General features: G+C 46.8%; 5 protein-coding genes across 9 annotated transcripts; 2 read left to right on the forward strand and 3 right to left on the reverse strand.

The window, feature by feature from the left end:
- The first annotated feature begins 146 nt into the window (after positions 1 to 146).
- On the forward strand, positions 147 to 6,654 carry LOC144197928 (PDZ and LIM domain protein 3-like). The gene is made up of 7 exons (XM_077718664.1): positions 147 to 636; positions 1,514 to 1,665; positions 5,567 to 5,651; positions 5,719 to 5,906; positions 5,993 to 6,126; positions 6,201 to 6,312; positions 6,437 to 6,654. The coding sequence occupies exons 1-7, from the start codon at positions 286 to 288 to the stop codon at positions 6,603 to 6,605; spliced, it is 1,191 nt and encodes a 396-aa protein (XP_077574790.1). The 5' UTR covers positions 147 to 285; the 3' UTR covers positions 6,606 to 6,654.
- A 214-nt stretch (positions 6,655 to 6,868) lies between these two features.
- LOC144198043 (equilibrative nucleoside transporter 1-like) lies at positions 6,869 to 12,471 on the reverse strand. Of its 3 annotated transcripts, XM_077718842.1 has the most exons (14): positions 12,323 to 12,446; positions 10,553 to 10,605; positions 10,300 to 10,337; positions 10,152 to 10,233; positions 9,512 to 9,669; positions 9,302 to 9,441; positions 9,093 to 9,227; positions 8,923 to 9,020; positions 8,150 to 8,225; positions 7,990 to 8,078; positions 7,767 to 7,875; positions 7,481 to 7,566; positions 7,212 to 7,411; positions 6,869 to 7,140 (listed from the first exon to the last, which is right to left on the reverse strand). In XM_077718842.1, the coding sequence occupies exons 3-14, from the start codon at positions 10,323 to 10,325 to the stop codon at positions 7,029 to 7,031; spliced, it is 1,311 nt and encodes a 436-aa protein (XP_077574968.1). In that variant the 5' UTR covers positions 10,326 to 10,337; positions 10,553 to 10,605; positions 12,323 to 12,446; the 3' UTR covers positions 6,869 to 7,028. The 3 variants fall into 3 exon arrangements, with proteins under 3 accessions (XP_077574968.1, XP_077574966.1, XP_077574967.1); XM_077718840.1 differs by having other exon boundaries at positions 10,300 to 11,465; positions 12,323 to 12,471; XM_077718841.1 differs by having other exon boundaries at positions 10,300 to 10,605.
- LOC144198045 (uncharacterized) lies at positions 11,204 to 13,405 on the forward strand. 3 transcript variants are annotated; one of them, XM_077718844.1, is made up of 3 exons: positions 11,204 to 11,343; positions 12,384 to 12,531; positions 13,059 to 13,405. In XM_077718844.1, exons 1-2 carry the CDS (start codon positions 11,210 to 11,212, stop codon positions 12,526 to 12,528), a joined length of 279 nt encoding a protein of 92 aa, XP_077574970.1. In that variant the 5' UTR covers positions 11,204 to 11,209; the 3' UTR covers positions 12,529 to 12,531; positions 13,059 to 13,405. The 3 variants fall into 3 exon arrangements, 2 of the variants coding, with proteins under 2 accessions (XP_077574970.1, XP_077574969.1); XM_077718843.1 differs by having other exon boundaries at positions 12,384 to 12,524; XR_013326653.1 differs by having other exon boundaries at positions 11,336 to 11,483.
- Positions 12,334 to 18,898, reverse strand: pex6 (peroxisomal biogenesis factor 6). The gene is made up of 19 exons (XM_077718847.1): positions 18,387 to 18,898; positions 17,773 to 18,252; positions 17,301 to 17,455; positions 17,147 to 17,221; positions 16,945 to 17,050; positions 16,766 to 16,872; positions 16,488 to 16,596; positions 15,801 to 16,003; positions 15,548 to 15,734; positions 15,267 to 15,343; positions 15,084 to 15,201; positions 14,784 to 14,989; positions 14,629 to 14,690; positions 14,446 to 14,554; positions 14,258 to 14,374; positions 14,109 to 14,186; positions 13,892 to 14,031; positions 13,692 to 13,832; positions 12,334 to 12,477 (listed from the first exon to the last, which is right to left on the reverse strand). Exons 1-18 carry the CDS (start codon positions 18,864 to 18,866, stop codon positions 13,705 to 13,707), a joined length of 2,937 nt encoding a protein of 978 aa, XP_077574973.1. The 5' UTR covers positions 18,867 to 18,898; the 3' UTR covers positions 12,334 to 12,477; positions 13,692 to 13,704.
- Positions 18,899 to 19,210: 312 nt separating this feature from the next.
- Positions 19,211 to 24,653, reverse strand: LOC144198046 (kinesin-like protein KIF16B). The gene is made up of 21 exons (XM_077718846.1): positions 24,313 to 24,653; positions 23,879 to 24,056; positions 23,650 to 23,766; positions 23,481 to 23,578; positions 23,295 to 23,404; positions 23,070 to 23,212; positions 22,755 to 22,923; positions 22,549 to 22,683; positions 22,241 to 22,416; positions 22,097 to 22,162; positions 21,749 to 21,808; positions 21,562 to 21,681; positions 21,440 to 21,491; positions 21,228 to 21,365; positions 21,066 to 21,148; positions 20,696 to 20,910; positions 20,535 to 20,640; positions 20,081 to 20,209; positions 19,931 to 20,020; positions 19,776 to 19,859; positions 19,211 to 19,721 (listed from the first exon to the last, which is right to left on the reverse strand). The coding sequence occupies exons 1-21, from the start codon at positions 24,357 to 24,359 to the stop codon at positions 19,545 to 19,547; spliced, it is 2,493 nt and encodes an 830-aa protein (XP_077574972.1). The 5' UTR covers positions 24,360 to 24,653; the 3' UTR covers positions 19,211 to 19,544.
- Between the last annotated feature and the right edge of the window lie 239 nt (positions 24,654 to 24,892).

Consider the following 24,892-nt stretch of genomic DNA (forward strand, 5'->3'; position numbering starts at 1 on the left):
CATGTCTTTGGAGTGTGGGAGGAAACCGGAGTACCCGGAGAAAACCCACGTAGAGAACACGCCAACTCCACACTGGTGGACAGACCCAGATTCGAACCCTCGACCCCAGAGCCGTGAGGCCGATGTGCTAACCACTTAACCACCCTATCATGTGACGTGTTGATGATCATGTCATCACATGACTTTTCCAAAGAACAAAAGTTTGTGACATTTGTGTAAAAATATCAAAAGAAATGAAGATTTAGTAGTCGTCAGTAACGGAAAAGTAAACAAAGAAAAGGAGGGATGGTGAATGGCGCCATGCTCGCTCCCTCCCTTTCGGGGGCTCAACTGTCCTTCCCAAATGTTCCGAGACCAAAAAAGGAAAGCGCCATCAGTGGGACCAGAAGCCGCTCCAGACCAAAACAGACCAATGGCGACCCCATTTGGGGGCGGGATCTTTCCCCTCTTCTCTCTTCTCTCTCTGTCTTCTATCTCTCTCTTTCTCTTTACCTCTTCACCGAGGGCGCCGGAGTCCAGGACCAGAGTCCCCTTAGCAGAGCCATGTCATTTACGGTGGTGCTGAACGGTCCGGCCCCCTGGGGCTTCCGCCTGGTGGGAGGGAAAGACTTCAACCAGTCTCTGACCATCTCCAGGGTAAAGTATTTTCTTTTTATAATAACTTCTTTTCAACATTTTATGATTTCGGGGCATTTCTATGTCACTTCCTTATTGATTTGACCTCATTTCCTGTTGCTTTGGGGCCACTTCCATGTCACTTCCTGATCACCTTGGGTCATTTCCTGTTGCTTTTTGGACCTTTTGGGTCTTTTTCACTTCCTGCTCATTTCCGATTGGACAATTTCAGCTCATTTTGTGGCACTCATTGTGTTAGTTTTTAATGACTTTATATAGGTTTAATTTTCTCCCCATTTAAAGAAATTGTGAACATTTTTGTCTCGATTTTCCAGTTCAATTGGACGTCCATGGCCATTGTCAAATGTACGATTTGGTTCCGCGAGCAGTGAGTGAGTGCAAAACAATGTCAACCATCTGTTGTGTTTACATTCTGGTGGTGCTTGGAGAGCAGGGGGTGATCTTCCTCTCCTAAAAAGGAAGCGGATGATAGGCCAGACCGGGCCAGGCCAACCCAGGTCTAGCCGAGTCGACCCCAACGCCGGCGGTGGCCTTGAAATGGGCGCTCCAGTTGTTCCTGATGTCCATTCTAATAATAAGCAAGAACGCCAGCACCGTTGTTGATGGATTAGTTCATCCCATCGCCACCAAATGCTTGTCATGTCCCGGCCATGGCGTCACTCTTCAAATGTCCAGAGGCGCCTTCCGACACCTATTTCGGGCCTTTACAAGCGTGCGGGTGGGCCCAAAAAAAGAGCCAGGGGACAAATTATTTGCGCTCCGATGACCTCACGTGGCTGCGTTTTGGAAGGTCGCGCCCCGGCGACCTTTTGCCACCTCCATCCGTCTCCTCCGTTTACAAGATTTGTTGAGCTGACCCGGTTTTTCTGTGCGACAGGTGACGCCCGGCGGGAAGGCGGCACTGGCCGACGTGCGACCCGGCGACCTGGTGGTGGCCATCCAGGGCGTCCCCTCGGAAGGCATGATGCACTGCCACGCCCAGAACCACATCAAAGAAGCCGGACAGCAGCTGACCCTCGCGCTCCGAAGGTACGTCAAAAGCCGAAGTCGTTTTTGGCAAAAAAACATAGTATAGTAAGGCTTTTTTCTTCAAAAAACGACATAGTATAGTAAGGCGTTTTTTTTTTTTCAAAAAACGACATAGTATAGTAAGGCTTTTTTCTTCAAAAAACGACATAGTATAGTAAGGCTTTTTTCTTCAAAAAACGACATAGTATAGTAAGGCGTTTTTCTTCAAAAAACGACGTAAGGCTTGATTTTTGGTAAAAACGACATAGTATTAAGGCTTTATTTTTGGTAAAAACGACATAGTATAGTAAGGCTTTTTTCTTCAAAAAACGACATAGTATAGTAAGGCGTTTTTTTTTTTCAAAAAACGACATAGTATAGTAAGGCTTTTTTCTTCAAAAAACGACAGTATAGTAAGGCTTTTTTCTTCAAAAAACGACATAGTATAGTAAGGCGTTTTTTTTTCAAAAAACGACATAGTATAGTAAGGCTTTTTTCTTCAAAAAACGACATAGTATAGTAAGGCTTTTTTCTTCAAAAAACGACATAGTATAGTAAGGCTTTTTTCTTCAAAAAACGACATAGTATAGTAAGGCGTTTTTCTTCAAAAAAATGACATAGTATAGTAAGGCTTTTTTCTTCAAAAAACGACGTACTATAGTAAGGCTTTATTTTTGGTAAAAACGACATAGTATAGTAAGGCTTTTTTCCTTAAAAAACGACATAGTATAGTAAGGCGTTTTTCATCAAAAAACGACATAGTATAGTAAGGCTTTTTTTCTTCAAAAAACGACATAGTATAGTAAGGCGTTTTTTTTTCAAAAAACGACATAGTATAGTAAGGCTTTTTTCTTCAAAAAACGACATAGTATAGTAAGGCGTTTTTTTTTTTCAAAAAACGACATAGTATAGTAAGGCTTTTTTCTTCAAAAAACGACATAGTATAGTAAGGCTTTTTTCTTCAAAAAACGACATAGTATAGTAAGGCGTTTTTCTTCAAAAAACGACGTAAGGCTTGATTTTTGGTAAAAACGACATAGTATAGTAAGGCTTTTATTTGCGCAAAAAAACGACATAGTATAGTAAGGCTTTTTTCTTCAAAAAACGACAAAGTATAATTAGGCTTTTTTCTTCAAAAAACGACATAGTATAGTAAGGCTTTTTTCTTCAAAAAACGACATAGTATAGTAAGGCTTTTTTTCGCAAAAAAACGACATAGTATAGTAAGGCTTTTTTCTTCAAAAAACGACATAGTATAGTAAGGCTTTTTTCTTCAAAAAACGACATAGTATAGTAAGGCGTTTTTCTTCAAAAAATGACATAGTATAGTAAGGCTTTTTTCTTCAAAAAACGACGTAAGGCTTGATTTTTGGTAAAAACGACAATGTATAGTAAGGCTTTATTTTTGGTAAAAACGAAATAGTATAGTAAGGCTTTTTTTCTTCAAAAAACGACGTAAGGCTTGATTTTTGGTAAAAACGACATAGTTTAGTAAGGCTTTTATTCGCGCAAAAAACGACATAGTATAGTAAGGCTTTTTTCTTCAAAAAACGACATAGTATAGTAAGGCGTTTTTCTTCAAAAAACGACATAGTATAGTAAGGCTTTTTTTCTTCAAAAAACGATATAGTATAGTAAGGCTTTTTTCTTCAAAAAACGACATAGTATAGTAAGGCTTTTTTCTTCAAAAAACGACATAGTATAGTAAGGCTTTTTTCTTCAAAAAACGACATAGTATCGTAAGGCTTTTTTCTTCAAAAAACGACGTAAGGCTTGATTTTTGGTAAAAACGACATAGTATAGTTAGGCTTTTTTCTTCAAAAAACGACATAGTATAGTAAGGCTTTTTTCTTCAAAAAACGACATAGTATAGTAAGGCGTTTTTCTTCAAAAAATGACATAGTATAGTAAGGCTTTTTTCTTCAAAAAACGACGTAAGGCTTGATTTTTGGTAAAAACGACAATGTATAGTAAGGCTTTATTTTTGGTAAAAACGAAATAGTATAGTAAGGCTTTTTTTCTTCAAAAAACGACGTAAGGCTTGATTTTTGGTAAAAACGACAATGTATAGTAAGGCTTTATTTTTGGTAAAAACGAAATAGTATAGTAAGGCTTTTTTCTTCAAAAAACGACATAGTATAGTAAGGCTTTTATTCGCGCAAAAAACGACATAGTATAGTAAGGCTTTTTTATTAGAAAACGACATAGTATAGTAAGGCTTTTTTGTTAAAAAAAACGACATAGTATAGTAAGGCTTTTTTATTAGAAAACGACATAGTATAGTAAGGCTTTTTCGTTAAAAAACGACATACTATAGTAAGGCTTTTTCGTTCAAAAACGACATACTATAGTAAGGCTTTTTCGTTAAAAAACGACATGGTATAGTAAGGCTTTTTCGTTAAAAAACGACATAGTATAGTAAGGCTTTTTTGTTAAAAAACGACATAGTATAGTAAGGCTTTTTCGTTCAAAAACGACATACTATAGTAAGGCTTTTTTGTTCAAAAACGACATACTATAGTAAGGCTTTTTCGTTAAAAAACGACATAGTATAGTAAGGCTTTTTCGTTCAAAAACAACATACTATAGTAAGGCTTTTTTGTTCAAAAACGACATACTATAGTAAGGCTTTTTCGTTCAAAAACGACATACTATAGTAAGGCTTTTTCGTTCAAAAACGACATAGTATAGTAAGGCTTTTTCGTTAAAAAACGACATAGTATAGTAAGGCTTTTTCGTTAAAAAACGACATAGTATAGTAAGGCTTTTTTCCTTAAAAAACGACATAGTATAGTAAGGCTTTTTCGTTAAAAATCGACATACTATAGTAAGGCTTTTTCGTTAAAAAACGACAAAAAACGACATAGTATAGTAAGGCTTTTTCGTTCAAAAACGACATAGTATAGTAAGGCTTTTTCGTTAAAAAACGACATAGTATAGTAAGGCTTTTTCGTTAAAAAACGACAAAAAACGACATAGTATAGTAAGGCGTTTTCGTTAAAAAACGACATAGTATAGTAAGGCTTTTTCGTTAAAAAAACAACATAGTATAGTAAGGCTTTTTTATTAGAAAACGACATAGTATAGTAAGGCTTTATCGTTTAAAAACGACATACTATAGTAAGGCTTTTTCGTTAAAAAACGACATAGTATAGTAAGGCTTTTTCGTTAAAAACGACATAGTATAGTAAGGCTTTTTTGTTAAAAAACGACATACTATAGTAAGGCTTTTTCGTTCAAAAACGACATACTATAGTAAGGCTTTTTCGTTAAAAAACGACATGGTATAGTAAGGCTTTTTCGTTAAAAAACGACATAGTATAGTAAGGCTTTTTTGTTAAAAAACGACATAGTATAGTAAGGCTTTTTTGTTCAAAAACGACATACTATAGTAAGGCTTTTTTGTTCAAAAACGACATACTATAGTAAGGCTTTTTCGTTAAAAAACGACATAGTATAGTAAGGCTTTTTTGTTAAAAAACGACATAGTATAGTAAGGCTTTTTTGTTAAAAACGACATACTATAGTAAGGGTTTTTCGTGAAAAAACGACAAAAAACGACATAGTATAGTAAGGCTTTTTCGTTCAAAAACAACATACTATAGTAAGGCTTTTTCGTTAAAAAACGACATAGTATAGTAAGGCTTTTTCGTTAAAAAACGACAAAAAACGACATAGTATAGTAAGGCGTTTTCGTTAAAAAACGACATAGTATAGTAAGGCTTTTTTATTAGAAAACGACATAGTATAGTAAGGCTTTATCGTTTAAAAAACAACATACTATAGTAAGGCTTTTTCGTTAAAAAACGACATAGTATAGTAAGGCTTCATTTCTTTAAAAAATGATATAGGTTCAGGCATCCTTCCGAAAATAAGCCGGCACACCATTGTTAACGCTGACATGTCTTTATTGTGGAGACAGAACGGAAGTTGAGCTGTGGTCGCCCCGGGTGACATCGGACGGCAAACTCAGCCCCTTCAAGATCAACCTGGAGTCGGCGCCGCAGGTGTGTTGAGCTTCGTCGTAGCCGCCTTTGACGGACGCCACGTGACCTTTGTCCTCTTTTCACTCAGGAGGTGAGCACCATCGGTGTGGCGCACAACCGGCGAGCTCAACCCTTCGTGGCGGCGGCCAACTTGGACGACGCGCGTCAGGTGGTCAGCGCCGTCTACAACACGCCCATCGGACTTTACTCCTCGGGAAATATCCGGGACGCCATGGAGGGACAGATGAAAGGACTGGTGGCCCCCCATCCTGAAGGGTAAGCAACACATGTCAATCAAGTGGAATGCAAAAAGGAAGGAAACATATATGTTACTCTACTCACGATGTTGTCCACATTCGCAGTCCTCGAACGCTGTCCAACATCGAGGACTCGGACGTGTACCGCCTGCTGCAGAAGGACGGCGAGGACTTGTCTCCGTCCCAGCCTCGCCAGTCGGGATCCTTCAGGGCCTTGCAGGACTTTGTGGACAGCGATGGTCATTGTCATCTTCCGCCAGCCGTCCTTCCCAGCACACGTCAAATGGGCTCATTCTCTGTCTTCTCTTCGTAGGAAACAAGCCCATGCCCATCCGGACGGTCAAGGCGCCCACCACCAAGGTCGGAGTGCCATCTGGGAACCTGCAAAAGCTCCCCATCTGTGACAAATGCGGCAGTGGCGTCATGTGAGTAGCAAAAAAGATATGCTAGCTGTTAGCTCTTCATCCAGACGTCGAGTTGGAGACAATTCCTGTTGGTTTGGGAACATTTCAGTGTAAACATCTGTTGTCTTCTTTGTTATTTTGGCAGCGGCACTGTGGTGAAGGCCCGTGACAAGTTGCGCCACCCGACTTGCTTCGTGTGCGCCGACTGTGACGTCAACCTCAAGCAGAAAGGATACTTCTTGGTGGGGGGTGACTTGTACTGCGAGGTCCACGCCAGAGTCAGGACGGCGCCACCCGAGACCTTTGATCTCTAGCAAACGCAGTTGTGGATCTCTAAACATGCACCAAAAACAGCTCTTTTCACGCTTCTACTGCCAGAATTAACTTTGTTTCAACAGCGCCAGCGATTAAGATCACTCACTCCCTATGGATTTCTGTCCCAGTCCAAGTAAGTTGGACATTAAGATCTGCCTACAGATTCTTGTCTTACCTTTCGGGGTACAACGATCCGCATTTGTCACACAGTCTGTTTACCACTTGCATCATGTCTGTCATGGTCAATAAAATGCTATTTGAATGACAAAAAACATTTCAAATGTACATTTATTTTGAGACACAAGTCATTCAAGTATAGACAAAAGAATTAGCAATGTTTAACATATCAGTTAAATTGACTTAGGTAGAAAAATACAGATGGGCTACAAAACCCCCTACTGTTTGGGAGGACAGTCTCAGTCTCAGACCAGCGCTCGGAAGACAAAGGATAGCGCCGCTCCCAAAGCCAGACCCAGCGAAAGGAAGAAAGCCATGACAGAACCCGCCGTCTCCGCTTCTTCGGGAAGAACCCTCCTGAAAGAGAGCAAAAAGTGGCAAAGTTAAGACACCAATTGCCACTAAACAAGAAGCCAGCGTGGACTTACTTGGGCGCAAAGCACATAGCCAAACTGGCCAGGTAGCCATTGCTGAAGGCCAAGAGCAGGACCAGGAAGGCGAAGGCGCCGTCGTACTCCAACAAGACGGGGAGACGGAGACGCGGTTGCACGTTGCATAGCATCAGGGCGGGAACCAGGAGGACTCGGGAGCACACCAAAGCGGGCAACAGGCGGCTGTCGGGTCCCGGCTGCCGCACAAGTCGGTCGGTGTCAGGTTCGAGGGCCTATCGTCTAAAGCAACGTGGCGAAAGACTCACCCACGTGCAGAAGGCGCTCAAGCTGCGTCCGGCCCAGTCCGACAGGTTGAAGAGCAGGAAGCAGGCCACGGGCGCAAAGTACACATCTGGCGGAGAAAGAGAGGATGCGCTTGTTAGCGTGACAATATTGCTACCACTGACATTTTTCATTAAAATACAACATAGTAGAGTAAGGCTTTTTCGTTAAAAAACGACAGTGTATAGTATGGCTTTTTTCGCAAAAAAACGGCTTAATATCGTTGACAGCTACGTTAAAGGCTAGGAAAAATGTGGAAGGCAGACTCACCCCAGGCCCCCCCGGGCGAGCGCGTGGTCTTGGTGTCGGCCGCCACGGCGGGGAAGACTCCGATGGTGATGGTGAAGGTGGCGCAGACGCACGCCGCCAACAGCCAAATCTAAAAAAAAAAGAAAGTCATTAAATTGCATATGGCGTCATTTTAGGACCCGGACATATTTTGAGCATCATCAGTAAACGCTTGACGTCCAAACGGGATAAAAACGGCAGCCACCTTCTTGAAAACGGCGAGCACAGAGATTCCATGGCGTTCCCCGGAGCTCCGCTTCTCCTGGTTCTCCTTCTCTTTCTCTTCCACGCTTCCTGCAACCAAAAGTAAAGTCTTACCAGATGGATGAAGGACACAAATAAAGGACGGGAAGTGTTTTTTTTACCTGGTTGAGACAGCCTCACGGTGACGTCATCATCGTCATGGCCACCGTTCTTCTGATGATAGAACTGGAAAAACTCCTGTCAAAATATGAGAGTAGAAAAGAGGATTCAAGAAGCTGCCATTTTTAAGCCATACTCAGAATTTAACAATAAAAATACATTAAAATGTGTGCATTTCTTGGTCATTTCACCACTTATAACATAAAAAAAAACAAGTCTGAATTATTTTAAAACATTGTTACACTATTGCTCATCCAGTACAAATGCTTACAGAAGAGTAGTGAAAAATTAAATATGATTAAAGTGGTGCTAGAGCTAATGTTAGCACTACAGCTAATCTTAGCGATACAAATACCGACGTGATGCTACTATTGGTGCATTCAGGATTCAGCGCTTTCCATATTTTAGCTCACTGGTTAGCAGAGAGCCATGTGCACCCATTAATATAAGCCACATGTGGCTCCTGAGCCATAGTTTCCCTCACCCTGGTATAAAACAAACTACAGTAATCCCTCAAATATTGCAGTTAATGTAGAGCCGACAAAATCAAAAAATTGCAAAGTAAAGTCACTCCTATTTTTCTTCAGTACTGAGCTATAGTAGCAAGAGTTTTAGCGTGGACTTTCACATATTTAAGAGCTTTAAAAAATAATAATCCAAATGATTAAATGCAGAAAAAAATGGCAAATTAGCAAGTTTGTGATAAGTGAAGTTGCGATAATCGAGGGAAGACCGTATAACGTTCAAGTGTGAATAACTCCTTGCGAGTACGTACCAGTTTGGGAAGAAGGGCATACGACGCCAGGGAGCCCAAAATGACCACGCAGGCACTGATGAAGTACCCAAAAGACGAGTCTTCTACGTCCGAACCGCCTGCCAAAAAACAAGAAAATCACCAACGTGTCACAAATAAACAAAAAAACTCCAAAAAAAAAGCCTACTTACTGGCGAGGGCGCAGATCATGGCCCCGGCGGCGAAGGTCCCGGCCAATCCCTGTCCGCTCATGATGGGCGCCGTGTAAGCGGCGGGGAAGGCGCCCGCCATCCCAAACAGACTCCCCTGCAGCACGGCGCCAAAGGCTAAGCGAGGGAAGGAGGCGTGGCATCACTCTCGGCGTCCCCTTCCTCCCTCCCGGCCACCGGGGGGCGCTCACAGTTGATGACCACCACGCTGACGGCGGTGACGGCGAAAAACGGCACCGGATCTAGCGAGACTTTGACCAGGACGGCCGTCAGCATGAAGACGGCCAAGATGGACGCCAGGCTGCCCGCCACGCGCACGTGCTCGGGGACGCTTGAACGGGAAAAATTAAAATTGGCGACTTTTTACGGCGCCCCCTAGGGAACGGGATGGGCAGACTTACCGTGAGTGCAGGAAAGAGTTGAGGCAGGTGAAAAGGAGGAGCGGCAGCATGGCGCACAAAGTCATCACGTTGTTGAATTTGGACTCCAGGACGCTGCGTTCAGGCTCCGCCCCCATCGCCGTTACATTGCTGGACTCCTTCAGGCGGCCGGTGAAGTACTAAATACGGCATAGATAGAGTTAGTTGTGTTTAAAGGGTAAGAAAGTGTATATACAAAGTCATTTTACAAAAAAAACATAGGGGTCAAAAGTGCGGCCCGGGGGCCAAATCTGGCCCGCCGCATCATTTTGTGCGGCCAGGGAATGTCAATCATTAGTGGTGACTTTATGTTTTAGGATCAAATTCAAATGAAGAGTATACATGGATATTACATTTCTTGATTTTTTAATCCATTTTTCGGTGTTTTAGTTCAAAAATCATTTTTTTAAATCTAAATATATAGAAAAAAAGCTCGAATAAACATTGTTTAAGATCTGTTAAAACAGAATATTCAGGGATTTTAATCCAGTTCTTTTAATCAATTTATTAAAAAAATAATCTAAATATTATATATTATAATATCTATAAAACAACCCATAGATTTTGTAAGTAGAGGTACTATGTTAAAGCATTGTTTTGATGAGAGGAAATGATGTCATACCACAGTGGCCGTCATGAAAAAGTTCCACGGCAGCAGCGTTCCCAAACCCAGGATGAAGAAGACCCACCACACGCCGCGAAACCTGCTCCGAGAAAAGAAGCGGCGGTCAAAACCCAGGTCAACTTGCCTTGTCCATGGATGCGCTCACTTGTCTCTGGGCGGGCCGGACGCCATTTTGGCTCTGATCTGTTCCGCAAAATACAAAAAAAACAAGAGTTTGCGGCACATCAAAACACCACGCGGAATGACCGCCATATCTAAACAGGAAGTTGATTTAACACAACAGCAAAGTAGGAAGTTGAATGAAAGCTAGTGTAATTAAAGCATATTAGTCTAAAATAAGTAGTAATAATAATAATAATCAAAGAATCCGGCCAATAGAAAAGAGAAAAAGGACTTACCTGTCGGTGTTGTCGGGCAAGTCTGGCAGCAGATGAACTTTGACCTGCCGCTACTGATATCACAAGACTTGAGACTTTGATCTCTATTAGATTTCGCTATTCGCGTGTGACTTTACGACGCTTGTTAGTTTGACACAAATTCTCATGTGGTAAAACACCTTGGGGGGGGTCAAAGGTCAGATTTGGAAGGCCGAGGGATCCACTCGAAGGGTTTGTTGTTGTCAATTGGGGGCAAAGAGTTCATTTTGGTGGATTACATAGTATTTCCGGTGAATTTTGAGGGATTTCCTGTACAAATTGGGACATTCTGAGGTCACTTCCTGCACATTTTGGCTTGGCGGGCAATGAGTCCATGTTGGGTCACTTCCTGTTGATTCCGAGTCAACTCTCGCTGTAGTTTTGGGATTAAATTCTTCCTGTGTAAATTTTCGATCGGCAGCCCACGACTTGATTTTGCTGTAAAATGGACACAAGTTGCTGTTAATTTTGAAACATTTGCCGTACACGTTTAGGCCCCCAAAGGTCAGCGAGGCGTATTCTACCGTGCCGTCGCCAGGGCGACGGGGCTACCTGCCGATTGGCCGCGCTTGAGAAGTGCTGAGTGGGCCGGGCCGCCCCCCCCCCTTCCCCTCTTCCCCCCCTGCCGGCCCTCCTATTATGATGGGCGGCCGGTGTTTGTGCGCTGAAGCTTCTAGCGGCCGCCGGCCGGCCGGCTCAGCAGCTGGCTCGCCATTCCAGCGCAGCGCCGCGCCGGACCACCACCACCCAAGCCACATGTGCGGGGTCAACTGGTAAGCTCTGGGCCACCGTCGGCCCCGCCGGGCGACCGATCGATTTATCCGAACGGGCGTCCGTCACCAAAAACGAGACAAGCAGTTACTTCCGGATGACGTGAATCGGGTACTAAAGTATTCTGTGAAAAGAAGACGGCGTAAGTGTTTAAAATGTAGGATTCATTAAGCGTCAAAACAACTGGTGGTCAATTCTGTCAAAAGCCTGCACATTTTAAATCATAGAAGAAGACAAAAGTGCTAAAAATGAGGGCTTTTCATTGGGTAAAACGATTATAACTCTAGTTAGTTTTGGTCTATCGGTGCCAAACAAAAACGGTAAAAAAATCTTCAAATATACTTGGGCTCTGAAAAATCGTATTTTAAAATATACATATATATTTTTTTTATACTTTGCGTGCCTGAAAGTGCCGGCATGATGTGACTTTATAACGTCTGATTGCTAGCTGGAGAAGCTATGCTAGCTAGCTTCTCCACGCATCCACTCAAGCTAAAATATAAATCAAAAAGTAAATTTTTCCCCAAAAAGTGACTCCAATAAATAGAAGAGAGTAAATTTGACGTGTTTCTATGCGCCTCTGGTCGTTTTCGCGTATAAATATATCATCTATTTTTTTCAATCTGAAAACCTTCCTCTAATTATTTTTTGTGAATAGCATAAATGCATATTGGACAACATCAAATCATTTCAAAGTTGCAATTTATTGACTAAAAAGTCAACATGAAACAGTGTTAAAAATCATCAAGTACTTCAACGGCTATATTGACTAAATGGTAGCATAGCACCATGTTAGCATTGGTAGCGCCAGCCCTCCGATTGGACGTCAAGTGCCGTCAATGATAGCCAAAGACTTCATTTGAATATCAAATTATTGTCCTTGATTGCAACTTTGCCCCAACCAACATGGCTGCCGTCAATTAAAATGTGTTTATCGCTAGTCGACGCCCAAAATACAAAATGGAATGATTGGGCCCTGACCTCAAAGAACGCCAGGTCCTTGACGGTGAAGTGACTCCGCCCCCTTTTGCGTGGCACACAGGTTTCCCAAAGGAACGCTGCTGAGGAGCTGGCTGACCAAGTCCAGGCCCCGCCTCCTGCTGCTGATTGCCGGCCTGAAGCGACCTCAGGTGACCCTGATGAGAAGGAAGAGGATGAAGAGAACCAAAGTAGCCAAGGCCACGTAAGCGGTAAATACGGCGGCTGGCGGGAAAAGATGGCGCGTGGCTGGAAAGGAACCTATCAACCTCATCGGTCGGGGGGGGCGTGTCATTGGCCGTCAAAATATGACGTCGTCAATTGGACAGATACGAACCATTGACAATCCAAAATGGAGAATTAAAACTAATTATCCTAGCTCGATGCTAACTGGTATTAGAAAAACCCATTAATAGGCTAATCGTTTTTATTTGAACTAAAAATGCTAACATATCAGCAAAAAAGGCCTTTAAGAGTCTAATCGTAATTACAAGTATTTTAAACTTTTGAGCTATTGACCCAAAAAACGACCATAAATGGTTATTGATTACAATTTGTGTATTTCAAAGAACCATGTAGCCTTTTGCCAGCTTGACGCTAACTCGTCATTTTCAACTCGAATGATGCTAACGGATCGTCTTCCTCACGCCATCTTGCAACATGATTTTCTTCCCGTCAAATGAGTGCCTCCCCCCCCTTTGGACTTTCCGGCCAAACATTTGCGTGTGTCCTGTCGTAGAACGTGCAACCGAATGCCGCACTTCACCTGATGCCGCGCGACACCACCGAGACGACGACGACGAAAACCCGGACAACCGCCGCCTGCTGCGCCACAACGACGACCGTCGACTTCTCCCGTGTCACCTCCCCGCGCACGTGTTAGCGCACATTGTTGTTATTGTTGTAAATGTTCTAATGTTGTCGCTGAGAGAAACGTCTCCAAGCGGCGCACTTTGGCTAGCGCAGCGGCGACGACATATTAGCATGCTAGCTAAACCCCCCCCCCCTTTTTTTTTTTGCTCAGGCGCTGCTGTCCCCTTCTAGCTTAGAGTGCATAGTGTATACAAAATAAAATGTGAACATTTACATCAAGGACACTTCATTTAGTCCACGTCGAATGCTACCTTCTCACGACACCATTTTTTTTCTTAGGGATTTGAACCCTAAACGCAAAAGCGCAGTTCAATTTTTCCCAAAATAAGCTCACGATGTAAGGTCTGTGTCAATGCAAAACTGCCTTTGGCATAGTATTATTTTTAAAGTTGGGTTGTGACAATAAGTCTCATTTCGGGATACGCCCACTATGATTTTCGGCGCTATCGGTCAGCGTGAACACGAAACTACAAAGACTGCAAAAGGTGAGACGACCCACCTGTGATTAGCCATCAGACGCCACGCTGAAGCCGCCGGCATCGGGCCGCGTCCTCTTCGGACAACGACGGCTTGAAGTCGCGGAGAGCCGCTTCAAAGTCGTCGGCGGTGAGACTAGGCGCCGAGTCCTCCGTGTCCAAACCTTGAGGGTAAACTCCCATCAGCCATTTGGGCAAGTCGGAACGGGTCATGTCGACTTACCGCGCTCTATGTCGTGGATCTTCCGCTTGACGGCGGCCGCGGCGGCGGCCGAGCACAGGGCGTACAGGTCGGCGCCGGTCACGCGGGCGGGGCAACGTTCCAACACCTGTGCGAGGTCCACATCGCCGTCCAGGTGGAACCTGAGGGCAAAAAATCTCGTCAAACAACCACCCGACGTCATTCACCCAGAAAATGGCATCATGACATCCCTGCTTACCCTCGGAGGACGGCTTGGAGGACTTTGAGCCGGGACGCCGGGTCCGGATCCATCCCGACGTAGACCAGTTTGTCGAACCTGCGCAGATGGTCGGATAGGCTTCAGATGGGTCGTCCCAACGACAGGACGACGACAGAAGTCGGTCAGACCTTCCCGGCCTGAGCAGGGACGGGTCCAGCAGGTCGGCCCGATTGGTGGCGCCCAGGACGAAGACCCCGGCGGCGCCGTCCAGCCCGTCCAACTCGGCCAGCAGCTGAGAGACCACCCTGTCGAAATGATGGTGTTGCATTGTTAATCCAGTGCTTCAAGATGGCCGCCGAGGACCAGTTCGGCCTACCTATCCATCACCCCGCCGGAGTCGCCGCCGCGGCCCCTGTCGGGCGCCAGCGAGTCCAGCTCGTCGAAGAAGACCACGCACGGCGCCGCCGAGCGCGCTTTCTGGAAAACTGTACGGAGCGCCAGGTCATCGAATTGGTTTTAAAAACGGCTGAAAAAACAGAAAGGTGGTCTCGGCGCTCACCTTCTCGGACGTTCTCCTCACTTTGACCCACGTACATGTTGAGCAGCTCCGGACCTTTCACGCTGGACGTACAAAAAAAAACAACAATCATCTCATCAATAAATCTAAATAGTTGTTTTTTTTTCATATTGAAGTGATTGGCATGAGCGACTGACCTGAGGAAGGTCATGGCGCATTCGGTGGCCACGGCCTTGGCCAGCAGGGTCTTGCCCGTGCCGGGGGGGCCGTGAAGGAGGACGCCCGTGCGGTTCAGCTTGAGGGACGACAGCTGCGGATGGCGGAGAGGGAGCTGTAGGGTGTCCAGGATGTCCTTCTTGACCCGTTCCAGGCCGCCCACGTCCTCCCAGCGGACGGACGGAATCTAAACACACAGCCAGACATCTCAATCTTGCCTTGAAAATTAAATGTGATGCGCCATATATTGGTGAAAATACGGTAAATCCAGATATATTTACCTTTGGGGCGCCGATAGCATCCGATTGGACATCCTGTAACGTTCGCAGAGCCGCCAAAAAGTCCCGCTGACGGACGGTCACGCCACCGGCGCACAGGTCGGCCTCAGACCGGTCTGGACTGGAATGGAGACGTAGGACAGGTCAGGTAATTGGAGGATTAGTTTTCACCAATGGGGCGCTCACCAAGCCAGGACCAGTCGTCGACACGCCGCTCGGCTCGCCTCCACCAGCAGGGCGCGCATGTCGCCCAACACAAATCCCTTAAAAAGACGACAGAAGAAGATAACAAAAGTGAAAAGGGTTAATCCTAAAACAGAAAGTTGGCACTCATGATCGACTTTCTCGGGCCGCACAAAATGATGAGGCGGAACAGATTTGGCCCCCGGGCCACCACTTTGACACCCGTGTTTTAAATAGTAAAACCTATCACTTGTTAACGCGGAAAACCTTTTTTCGCGACGTACTGCGGTGACTTGAGCGAGTTTCTCCACGTCGACGTCCCGGTGGAGCGGCAGGTCCCGGCACAGCCGCGTCAGAACATCCCGGCGCCGTTCCGCGTCCAGGTTCTCCACTTCCACCCGATGGACGAAAATCGCCGCCACGTCGGGAGGCAGCCGCCGAGGTTCGCGGACGGTCGCCGCCACCGCCACCCTGGACAGAAACGACAAAGCGGTCACCGCAATTCTGAGGGAAAGCGTTCGGCGAAGGGGCACTCACCCGTCGGGGAGGCCGCGGAGTGCGCGGCAGAGCGCCGCCCGGACCCGGGCGGCGTCCTCGGCGGCCCCGCGGCTTCGTAGGAGGAGCCGCAGGTTCCTGAGGAGGACCAGGCAGGGACGCTCGGCCTCGGCGCGCTCCAGGGCCACGGACAGGCGGGCCTCGGTGGCGGCCGGCGTGTCGCCGCGGACATCCACGCAGTCCACCTACCAAAACAACATTCACATATTCCTCTATTTATATATTTCATATCATTTTAGAGCAAGGGTGTCAGACTAGGGTGGGTTGGCGGGCCGCTTTAACGTCAATTTTGATTTCAAGTGGGCCGGACCATTTTAGATATAATATTTAGATTTTTTTTTTTTTAGAAATGGATTAAATGAACTGGATTAAAAGCCTTGAATATTGAGTTTTTTATAGATCTTAAATAATATTTATTTGAGTTTTTTTAAATATATTTTTAGATTTTACAAAATGATTTTTGAACTAAAAACTGAAAAAAATGGATTAAAAAAATGACCATTATTGATTTAAAAGGGGGAAACTTCAAACTAAATTTGAATTTGATCCTAAAACAGAAAGTTGTGATTGACTTTCCCGGGCCGCACAAAATGTTGCAGTGGACCACATTTGGCCCCCGTGCCGCCACTTTGACACGTGTTTAAGAGCATTTTCCATTTATTTCCTCACCTTGATCAGACGGAGGTGAAGCCGGGAGCTGGCCGCCGCCACCGCCGTGGCTTTGCCGCAACCCGCCGGTCCGTGGACCAGGAGGCGGCACGCCGGCAGGGAGCCGCCACTGCAAAACAAAAGAACCAATCACATTGTTTTTTCCAGCTTTTCATGGTTACAATACAAAAAAATGACGAACCAAAATCATTAGAAACAAACAAGATTTTTTTTTTGACTGGTCACCGTCCAATCTATTTTCTCCGGCGACCAATCCCAGTCATACCTGGGGTTCTTACCATTTCACGTGCGGGCGCAGGACACGCAAGACGGCTTCGGCAGTCCGTTCCAGACCCGGCGGCGTCTCCGACGTTCCACAAGGGGCCGCGCTGTTGATGGGCGCCCCCTGCAGGTGACCCTCGGGTCAGAGGTCATACTTTCAAGGTTTGGGGTCAAAAGTCAAAGTGCTAAAGGCCACCATGAAGAGGGAGGTGTGGCTTCTGTCAGCCAGGTAGAAACCCTCCGAGTCTTCCATCTGGCCGGGGAGGCGTGCCTTGTCCACCACAAAAAACAGTGCCGGACACCTGGAGAGGGTCAAAGGTCAAAAGCTTAAACCTTGACATGTGATGATTTTTCTTCATATTTTCCCTTCAAAATGTGATTTTTGGATTGGCAGTGACCTGCGAAAGGTGTCCTCCATCAGCTCCGGGTGATTCTTGACGGGAATCCGCAGGACGTCGCCCTCCGCCACCAACCTGGGCCGCCAGAAGGACACCGCCAAATCCGTCAATCACTTCGTAAAGCGCCTACAAACAAAAGTAGGCGAGGACCCACCTGGGGATGGAGAAGTGGTCGGCCAGCGGGCCGTCCGGTACGGGTCCCTGTGGCGACGAAATTGGTCGCAGATGAAGCTCGCCGGCCCATGGTGGCGAGGCGGAGCGACAGGAAGAGGAGGAGTCGCCGGTGGCGTTTTCCGCACGTCGCCATCTCTGGAAAAGTACCAGAATGGTCAAGTTTGTTATTGTTTTTCTCATCAGTCGTTTAAAACTTTAAAAATGATAATTTTAGCATTTTTTTCTATTTAAAAAGGAAAAAAAAAAAACTTAATTTTAACAGAAAATTGAAAACAAGCTTATGTCTTTTCTATCATGTTCAAATAACTTATTTTAAATATATTTTTTTAAAAATATATTCACAAAAACATCTTTTTTTTCATTTATGATTAAACAAAGAAATAAACTTTTTTAAACATTATTTTCAATAGGAAGGATTTGACAACACATGATTGGACGCCTTGTGCAAATACCTTGAGTCTGAGTTGACAAGTCCCACGCGGCGTCTCCTCGCCGCCCGTCAAGTTGAACCACAGCGTCTCCGACACGCCGCTGCCGCCGTCTTCCGAGGGGACGGCGATGATGGCAGCCGGCCTCCAGTCGCGGTCTCGGCCCGCCGCCCGCACTTTGACCCACTCGCCATCAAACAGGCCCAACCCCAGCAGCGTCCTTCGACCCATCCGCACCACGGCATCTACGTCCCGGTCGCGGAGCTGGGCGTCCGTCACTTGGACATCCAGCCGCCGCTCGTCCTCCTCGTCTGGATGGTCCAAAAAAGAGCGGACGCCGCTCCAGCCGGCGGCGGCCACGCGAGCAAAGTCCGAGGCACAAAGCTGGAGCTTCCTAGGGGACTGGACCACGTCGCCGCCATTGTCGCTCAGAACCACGGCGGTGTCGGCCGTGATGCGACCTTGCGTGACCGGGCTGCACGACAGCACCAGCGCCTCTGCCATCTGCCAAGGTAGACAAGAAAATCATCAGGAAATGACCCCAAATCAACAGGAAGTCACCAGTACCAGCAAATGGACTAACGTCAACAGGGAAACGCTCAAATGTATAGAGAGTGACCCAGAACTAATTCGCTTACCGGACCCGTTAGCTTAGCGGCTAACGGTTCTCCACGGCGGGCCAACAGAAGGTACCCAGCCCGGCATAGATCCAGCAGTTGGGTGGCGAAGCCGTCGACATCTGCCTGTCCCCGAACTCCTAGTACCACTTCGTCCAGGTCGACCGGCTTCACAGGCCGCGCCGTCCCAATGGCGCCACCCACCGGGAGGCAACGGAGCCGTAAGAAGAAGCCGCTGACGAAGAGCCTCAGTCGACTTGTCGCAGGTGGATCTTCCGCCGACTCCTCCAAGCTCGCAGCACCATCGTCGTCGAGCGCCTGGACGCGAAGCAGGACGGCGGAAGCACGTGGAAGAGGCGGCTGTGGAGTGAAGAGGACGGTCGGAGGTTCCGATTCGTCGTGGAAAAGGTGAAGCAGTTGACGTTTCGAAATTAGAACGTCCAGCGGACACATGTGTGACGGAAAAGTTTCCAGGGCAAACAATTCCACCTCCGCCGCCATCTTAACCAGGAAGTAAGAACGCCGGTGTGCTGATCTCCCATTGGTTAGAAAGTGCCTACTTCCGTTCACTCATTTCCGGGTATACTCGACGCAGAGTTGTTTTTGTTGTTTTTTAAAATCTGTTTGGGTTTTTTCCCCCCCAGAAGACAATTCTAAAATTGTTTTAAAAAATAAACTTTAAAAAATGTATGAACAAATTTAATGATTATGACTTCTGCTAATGAATTGACTTGATGGTAACTGGCCCTTACGAACAGGCCCCCGGAGGCCATGTTGGTAGGGTCTCTGAATGCGCTTTTCAATGGTCAAAAACCGTGGTTTTATCTGAAATACAATCAATGCAATTCTAGTTGTTATGAACATCATTTTTTTATTTACTCGTGCATTCCTCCAATGCCATATTTATATATTTAAATCTAAATTCAGTCATTCAGAGTTCAACAATAAACATTTTTTCCAACATAAATATGACTGACTGTAGCTTCGGCATGTCGCCCAGGTTTGATGTCATTTCCCAACTCTAGGGAACTTTTTTATCACGTGTCATCTTTTTTTCCCTTTTCAACGTCAGCAGGAAATGAACTGAAATGTCTGAGTTATTGCTTGATAAATAATCTCCAAGCAGTAAAGTGAAGGAGCAGCTAAATGAGGTCTTCCCAACCAAGGACAGGCGGTCGGTCAGCCGGTGCCGTGGCGACCGCTCTCAAAGACTCCTTTCTTGAAGAAGTTGGACAACTCGCAAATAGAATGTTTGGAAAGACGCCAGGCGCACTCGGGATCCTCCGACGCGTCGTCGGCGTACAGCGGCGAGCCCGACGACGTTGTCATGACGGCAAACAGGCTCCTCAGGTAATGCTAACACACAGGTGTATTAGAGCAAGCTAACCAGCTTGCGCATGCGCAACTCACCTCGAGCCGATTCCGTCGTTCATCCACCATTCTTTCGTCTTTGTTTCCAAATATTTTCTTGGGTGGGAATTCCAGAGTGGCCAGCTGAAAAGACAAACGGTGACCCGTCACCATAACGGCGAGATCGCTCAAACATGCGCGGCGACGCCACCCACCTGAGGGTATTTGGACTTGAGGCTTTTGTGCATCTCCCGAAAGCGACTGTAACGGCGGAACACCGTCCACGTGTCGTCCTTGACGCTCACCTGCCACGTGGCGACCGTCAGTTTCATGTTTTGTCAGTTTGCCGGACATCACAGACTTACCTTGACCTCAAACTCAAAGTGCTCATCTTTGCCTTGACCTCGGAGGACGTAGCGAGGGATGTTGATGCGGATGCGCTCCTCGCCGCTCACCGAGGAATGCCGCGGCGGATCTGCCTGGCGGCGGCAACGCTGAGGGACGACATCGATATATTGCGATATTCAGTAATGTAATAGTAGTTAAACGTTCTATTTTTGACTGTCCAATGGAGTCAGGAACCTGCAGAGGCCACAAATAAGCCAACTAAAATGTATAAAGTGGGCAGATTTCGGCCCTGGCGGAACGGGGTATTACCGCCGCCTGGCGGACAAACCCAGGTATTACGTCTCGTAAAAAAGCTCAAATAAACATTGTTTTAGATCTATAAAAAAAACTGAATATTCAGGGCTTTTAATCCATTTATAAAAAAAAACCTAAATATTCTATCTAAAATGGACGCCCCCGACATAGACCCACCTGTAGCGATGGGCCAAATGGTGCCGGTTCCTTCACGCTCCCGTTGGGAAGAGCCATCTGCCGGAGCCTTCGCTGAACCTCCTCCTCGATGTAAGCGTTGATCCTGTTTGGGAAGATGCGTCAAAAGATGGCGCCACCTAGAATTCCACATTTCCCGTCAATACCGGTCTTGGGAGAGCGCTTGCAGGCTACCGGCGTGAGGTTCGGGAGGAGTCGGGGTCTTGGCCACCCCCTCCTCGGACCAGTCCTCCTCCGCCGGGGGGTCTCCGAGACGCCGTGAATCGTTCGTCTCCCGGCAACCAAAGTCGGTGAGAAGATTCTGCCGATATTCGGACAGGTCGCCCATAGAAAGGCTGTAGGTAGATAATAGGTCGCTCTGATGGAGCGTGCCGGGAAATAAGATCACAAAAGGGTCCCATAATCCGAAAATTCTATGTATATATGTGCTTACATCTATGTATGTGTATGTGTATTTACTTATTACCTATAATTTATGGCTCAAGTTATCAATTCCAAATTCTATTTACTCACCTTGCGTTTCTCCCGTAGTTTAGCCGCCTCTTTGGGGTGGTTGAAGCGAAACGTGTTGCTTCTGCCCAGCAGCAGTACGGCCCCTAAACACCAGGGCGGCGCCACTTGACGTGAAGCGGTCAGCGTGTGTATAGGCGTGTCATGGAGGATTCTGAACCTGACCTTGATTGAGACGCGTGGGAGTTTCCACGCGGGTCCCGTTGACGGAGCACGGCGCCACGCCCAGGGGCACCAAGGTCACTGCCGCGCCTCGCTTCTCTAGCACGCAGTGCTCGCGCTCCACGTCCACACCGTGAATGACTGTAAATGAACAAATTAATTACCCTATTTTCTCGCATATTATAAATCAATAAAAGAGGAAGATATTGACTGACCAATGTCTTGCTCCGTGGGCGCATCTTCTCTCCCCACGTACGTCCGTCCCTCCTGGCACAAACACGCACACACGACTCGTTACAAAGGTCTGCTCAAGCACCCCGGCGTGCAATTTGCAGACCTTGAGGTGGTAGAGGATGATGCCGGTGCTGAGGAGGTCGTCGTCGATGCCGATGAGGTGCGGCATCTCCGAGTCCAGCACCACGCCGATGCCTTCCTTCCGTAGGGCCACCGTCTCCTCCTGAGATGACACATGCAAGATGGCGGCCAAATCAACACGGTGTAGGGAGGAGCGTGTGGGGTTGTACCTTGAGGATGTTCTGCGTCTCATTCCACTTGTTGGTCCATTCTTTGGTCAACTCCAGCACCTTTTGGGACAAAAAATGTGCTGCTATTATTTCAAGTCACTTGTTGTAATATTTGATAGAGCATTGAAGTATACATCTATGTCCATCTATGTGTATATTTCTAAATATATGTATATAAATTTATATATATATATATATATATATATATATATATATATATATATATATATATATATATATATATATATATATATATATATATATATATATATATATATATATATATATATATATATATATATATGTATTTTTTTTTTCTTCTTCCGGCAACATGCTTAGTTTACTGACTCTGGCTTCATTCTGGTGTAGCTCCTCCTCCATGCTGAGCGCCGTGGGCGAGTCCAGCAGAGCGATCTGAAACACATCCCAGCGCAAAACGGTGTCACAAGGGGGCGCTGCAACGGCCGTGGCCCCACCCACTTGCCGGCTCACCTGGTTGCCCTGAACCAGCAGAGCTTTGAGTCGCCCGATTTCCGCCCGCAGTTCCCGAATGAGCCTAACGTTGGCATCCTCGTTGACGGTGGGCTTGTTGACGATGTTCTTGGCGCGGTTGGCGTAGCGCAGCGTGCTGAGCGTCTCGCCGTAGTTCACGTCGGCGGGAGACACGGCTGAAAAACAGTCCTTCATTAGTATAAGTTATGATGTATTAGTATATACATTAAACAAGTATAATGAGATTTAAAGCTTTCAGTTGCGCCTTATAGTACAGAAAATACGGTCAAGTCCTACTGTCCACTCACTGGCAATCATGATGGTCTTGGAATTCCCGCCCAGACTGTCTTTTAGGAGCCACGTCAGCACCGAGTCCCGGTAGGGCACGAAGACGGACTTCCTCTTCTGGTTGCCGTTGGCGACGGCGTCCTGAGACAGGTCGGCTGAGAAAAGACAGGTTGAGACAAATGTTGGAGAGTAAGATCAGCGGCGAAGGCAGACATTTTGCGCTAACCGAGCGCCGAGATGACGTTGCCCAGCGCCACCAGCGACTTGTTGATGTTGCCGCCTTCCTTGAGCCGGACGCCGCTGGCCCCGGAGGCGTCGGCACGCTCGCTGCCGGCCAGGTCCACTAGGTGGATCTTGCTCAGCGTCTCGCTGGGCATCTCCGCGTCGAACTTGGCCTGTCAAAAACCTCTGTCACGATACCCACTAAAACAAGTGTCAAAGTGGCGGCCCGGGGGCCAAATGTGGCCCGGCGCATCATTTTGTGTGGCCCAGGAAAGTCAATGATGAGTGGCGACTTTCTGTTTTATTACGTTGGTCTGACCTGCGTAAAGTTGACGGTGAAGATGGCGTGCGAGCGGCTGCTGACGTCGTTCATGCCGGTGCAGGCGGTGGTGCGTTTAATGTTCCCTGCTTCCATCAACTCCTCCACGTCACTGTAGTTTTGTACCAGGTGCTTGGACAGATCTATTACAATAGTGCAGTTACGACTGTAATGACATTTTCTGGGTTTGAGGTCAAAGGTCGCAGAGGGGAGCACTAGCCTAACCTTCAACATAGGGTCCATCCTTGGGGTGCTCCCTCACTCTCAGGTTGTACGTCTCAGTGGACTTTCTCCTCAGTAGGTCCCGGACACGCTCGTTGTAGATCTCCAGGTAACTGGGCCGCCGCAAAAACCCATTCATCAATACACGGATATGTTCCGCTCTAGTCGGATTGGTCGATCAAGGCTCACCTGACTTCGGCACGGAAGGAAGCTTCGTCCCGTCGGGCGGCGCCAGCCACGCGGCTGAACAGACCCTCGCAGATCCGCGGGATCAAGCCGGCGTCTCCCTGAAGCGCAGACGGTGCGTTCAAGTGCCGTCCGATCCATTTGAAGCGGAAGGAGCGTGAAGGTGACTTACCGGATTTCCCATCATGGTATAGGACTTCCCCGACCCGGTCTGACCGTAGGCGAAGACGCAAGCGTTGTAGCCCTCAAAGGCCGCCTTCAACACGTCGGAACCCAAATCCCGGAAGACCTGAATGGACAGATAGGAAGAAGTGTAACCACAGAACCAAAATGGCGACGTATCTCGATTTTCATAAAGGAAATCGTTTCGGGAGCCAGCCCAAAAGAAAGAGGGGTTTTACCTTCTCCTGGGTGACGAAAGCGGAGCCCACCGAGTCGCCCGAGTCGTACGAGAAGTCGTACGTGAAGGTCTTGGTGGAATCCCGGCCCGAGTCCCCTTCAGAGAAGACCTTGGGGTTGCTGATGCTGGTTTTGTTGCCTTCCATCTTGATGACGCGTTTGGCCGTCAAGTCCTTCTCCCTGGAAGAGTCGAATTTACCGTATATTTTCAATAATTTATTGCTTTTGGGTACAGAAACACTCCAATTCCTACGTGCACATTCTTTCAAACAAAACCCACACTGGGGGAATGATAACAACACTGTAAAGTTGACATTTTAAGCCAAAAGTGTGATGTTGTTGATACCGTTACGACATATACTGACACACCCCCAGTTAGCATTGTCAGCGACAGTGAAAGTGGCGCACCAGGCTTTATATTTCAGAATTAACTCACCGTCTGTTCATGGGTCGGACCCGGACAGCCACCCGAACCGACGCCATGGCTCATCCCGCTTTTCGGTTCCCAAAATGCGCTTGAAGGCAAACAGGAGCTAACAGTAGCAGTAGTAGCCACTTTAGCTAGCCGCTAACAGAGGCAAAATAACGGGGCTTAAACGTCCCCACAGGAAGCACAAAGTATGTAAAGAGTGAGGAAATAACGGTCCAGTCACGTAGGCTGGGTGTCACGTCGTGGTGCCACTGGTTAGTTTGGACCTGCTAGGCGGCCGGTCGCTACATAGCCGCCGGACAAAAACAAATTGGCTCAAACGGGACAGGCAAGTGACATATCTGCATTCCTGGCCTCCGATTGGCCGACGTGAGTCCATGTGACATAAGCAGGAAAACTTCATCTTCTTCGCAGAGGATGTCACGGAAAATATACGCGAGCGCTCTCACGTGGTGAGAACACCGAAATGCAATTGCCAGTTTCCTTGGTGGTAAATATTTAATTCATGCATTCTATTGCCTGTCACAAGCAATAATCAGAAAAGACAGAAAAACAATGTGACTATTTCAATGAACTAATGTATTCA

This window comes from Stigmatopora nigra, chromosome 6 (assembly GCF_051989575.1).
Source record: "Stigmatopora nigra isolate UIUO_SnigA chromosome 6, RoL_Snig_1.1, whole genome shotgun sequence".
Taxonomy (NCBI): Eukaryota; Metazoa; Chordata; class Actinopteri; order Syngnathiformes; family Syngnathidae; genus Stigmatopora; species Stigmatopora nigra.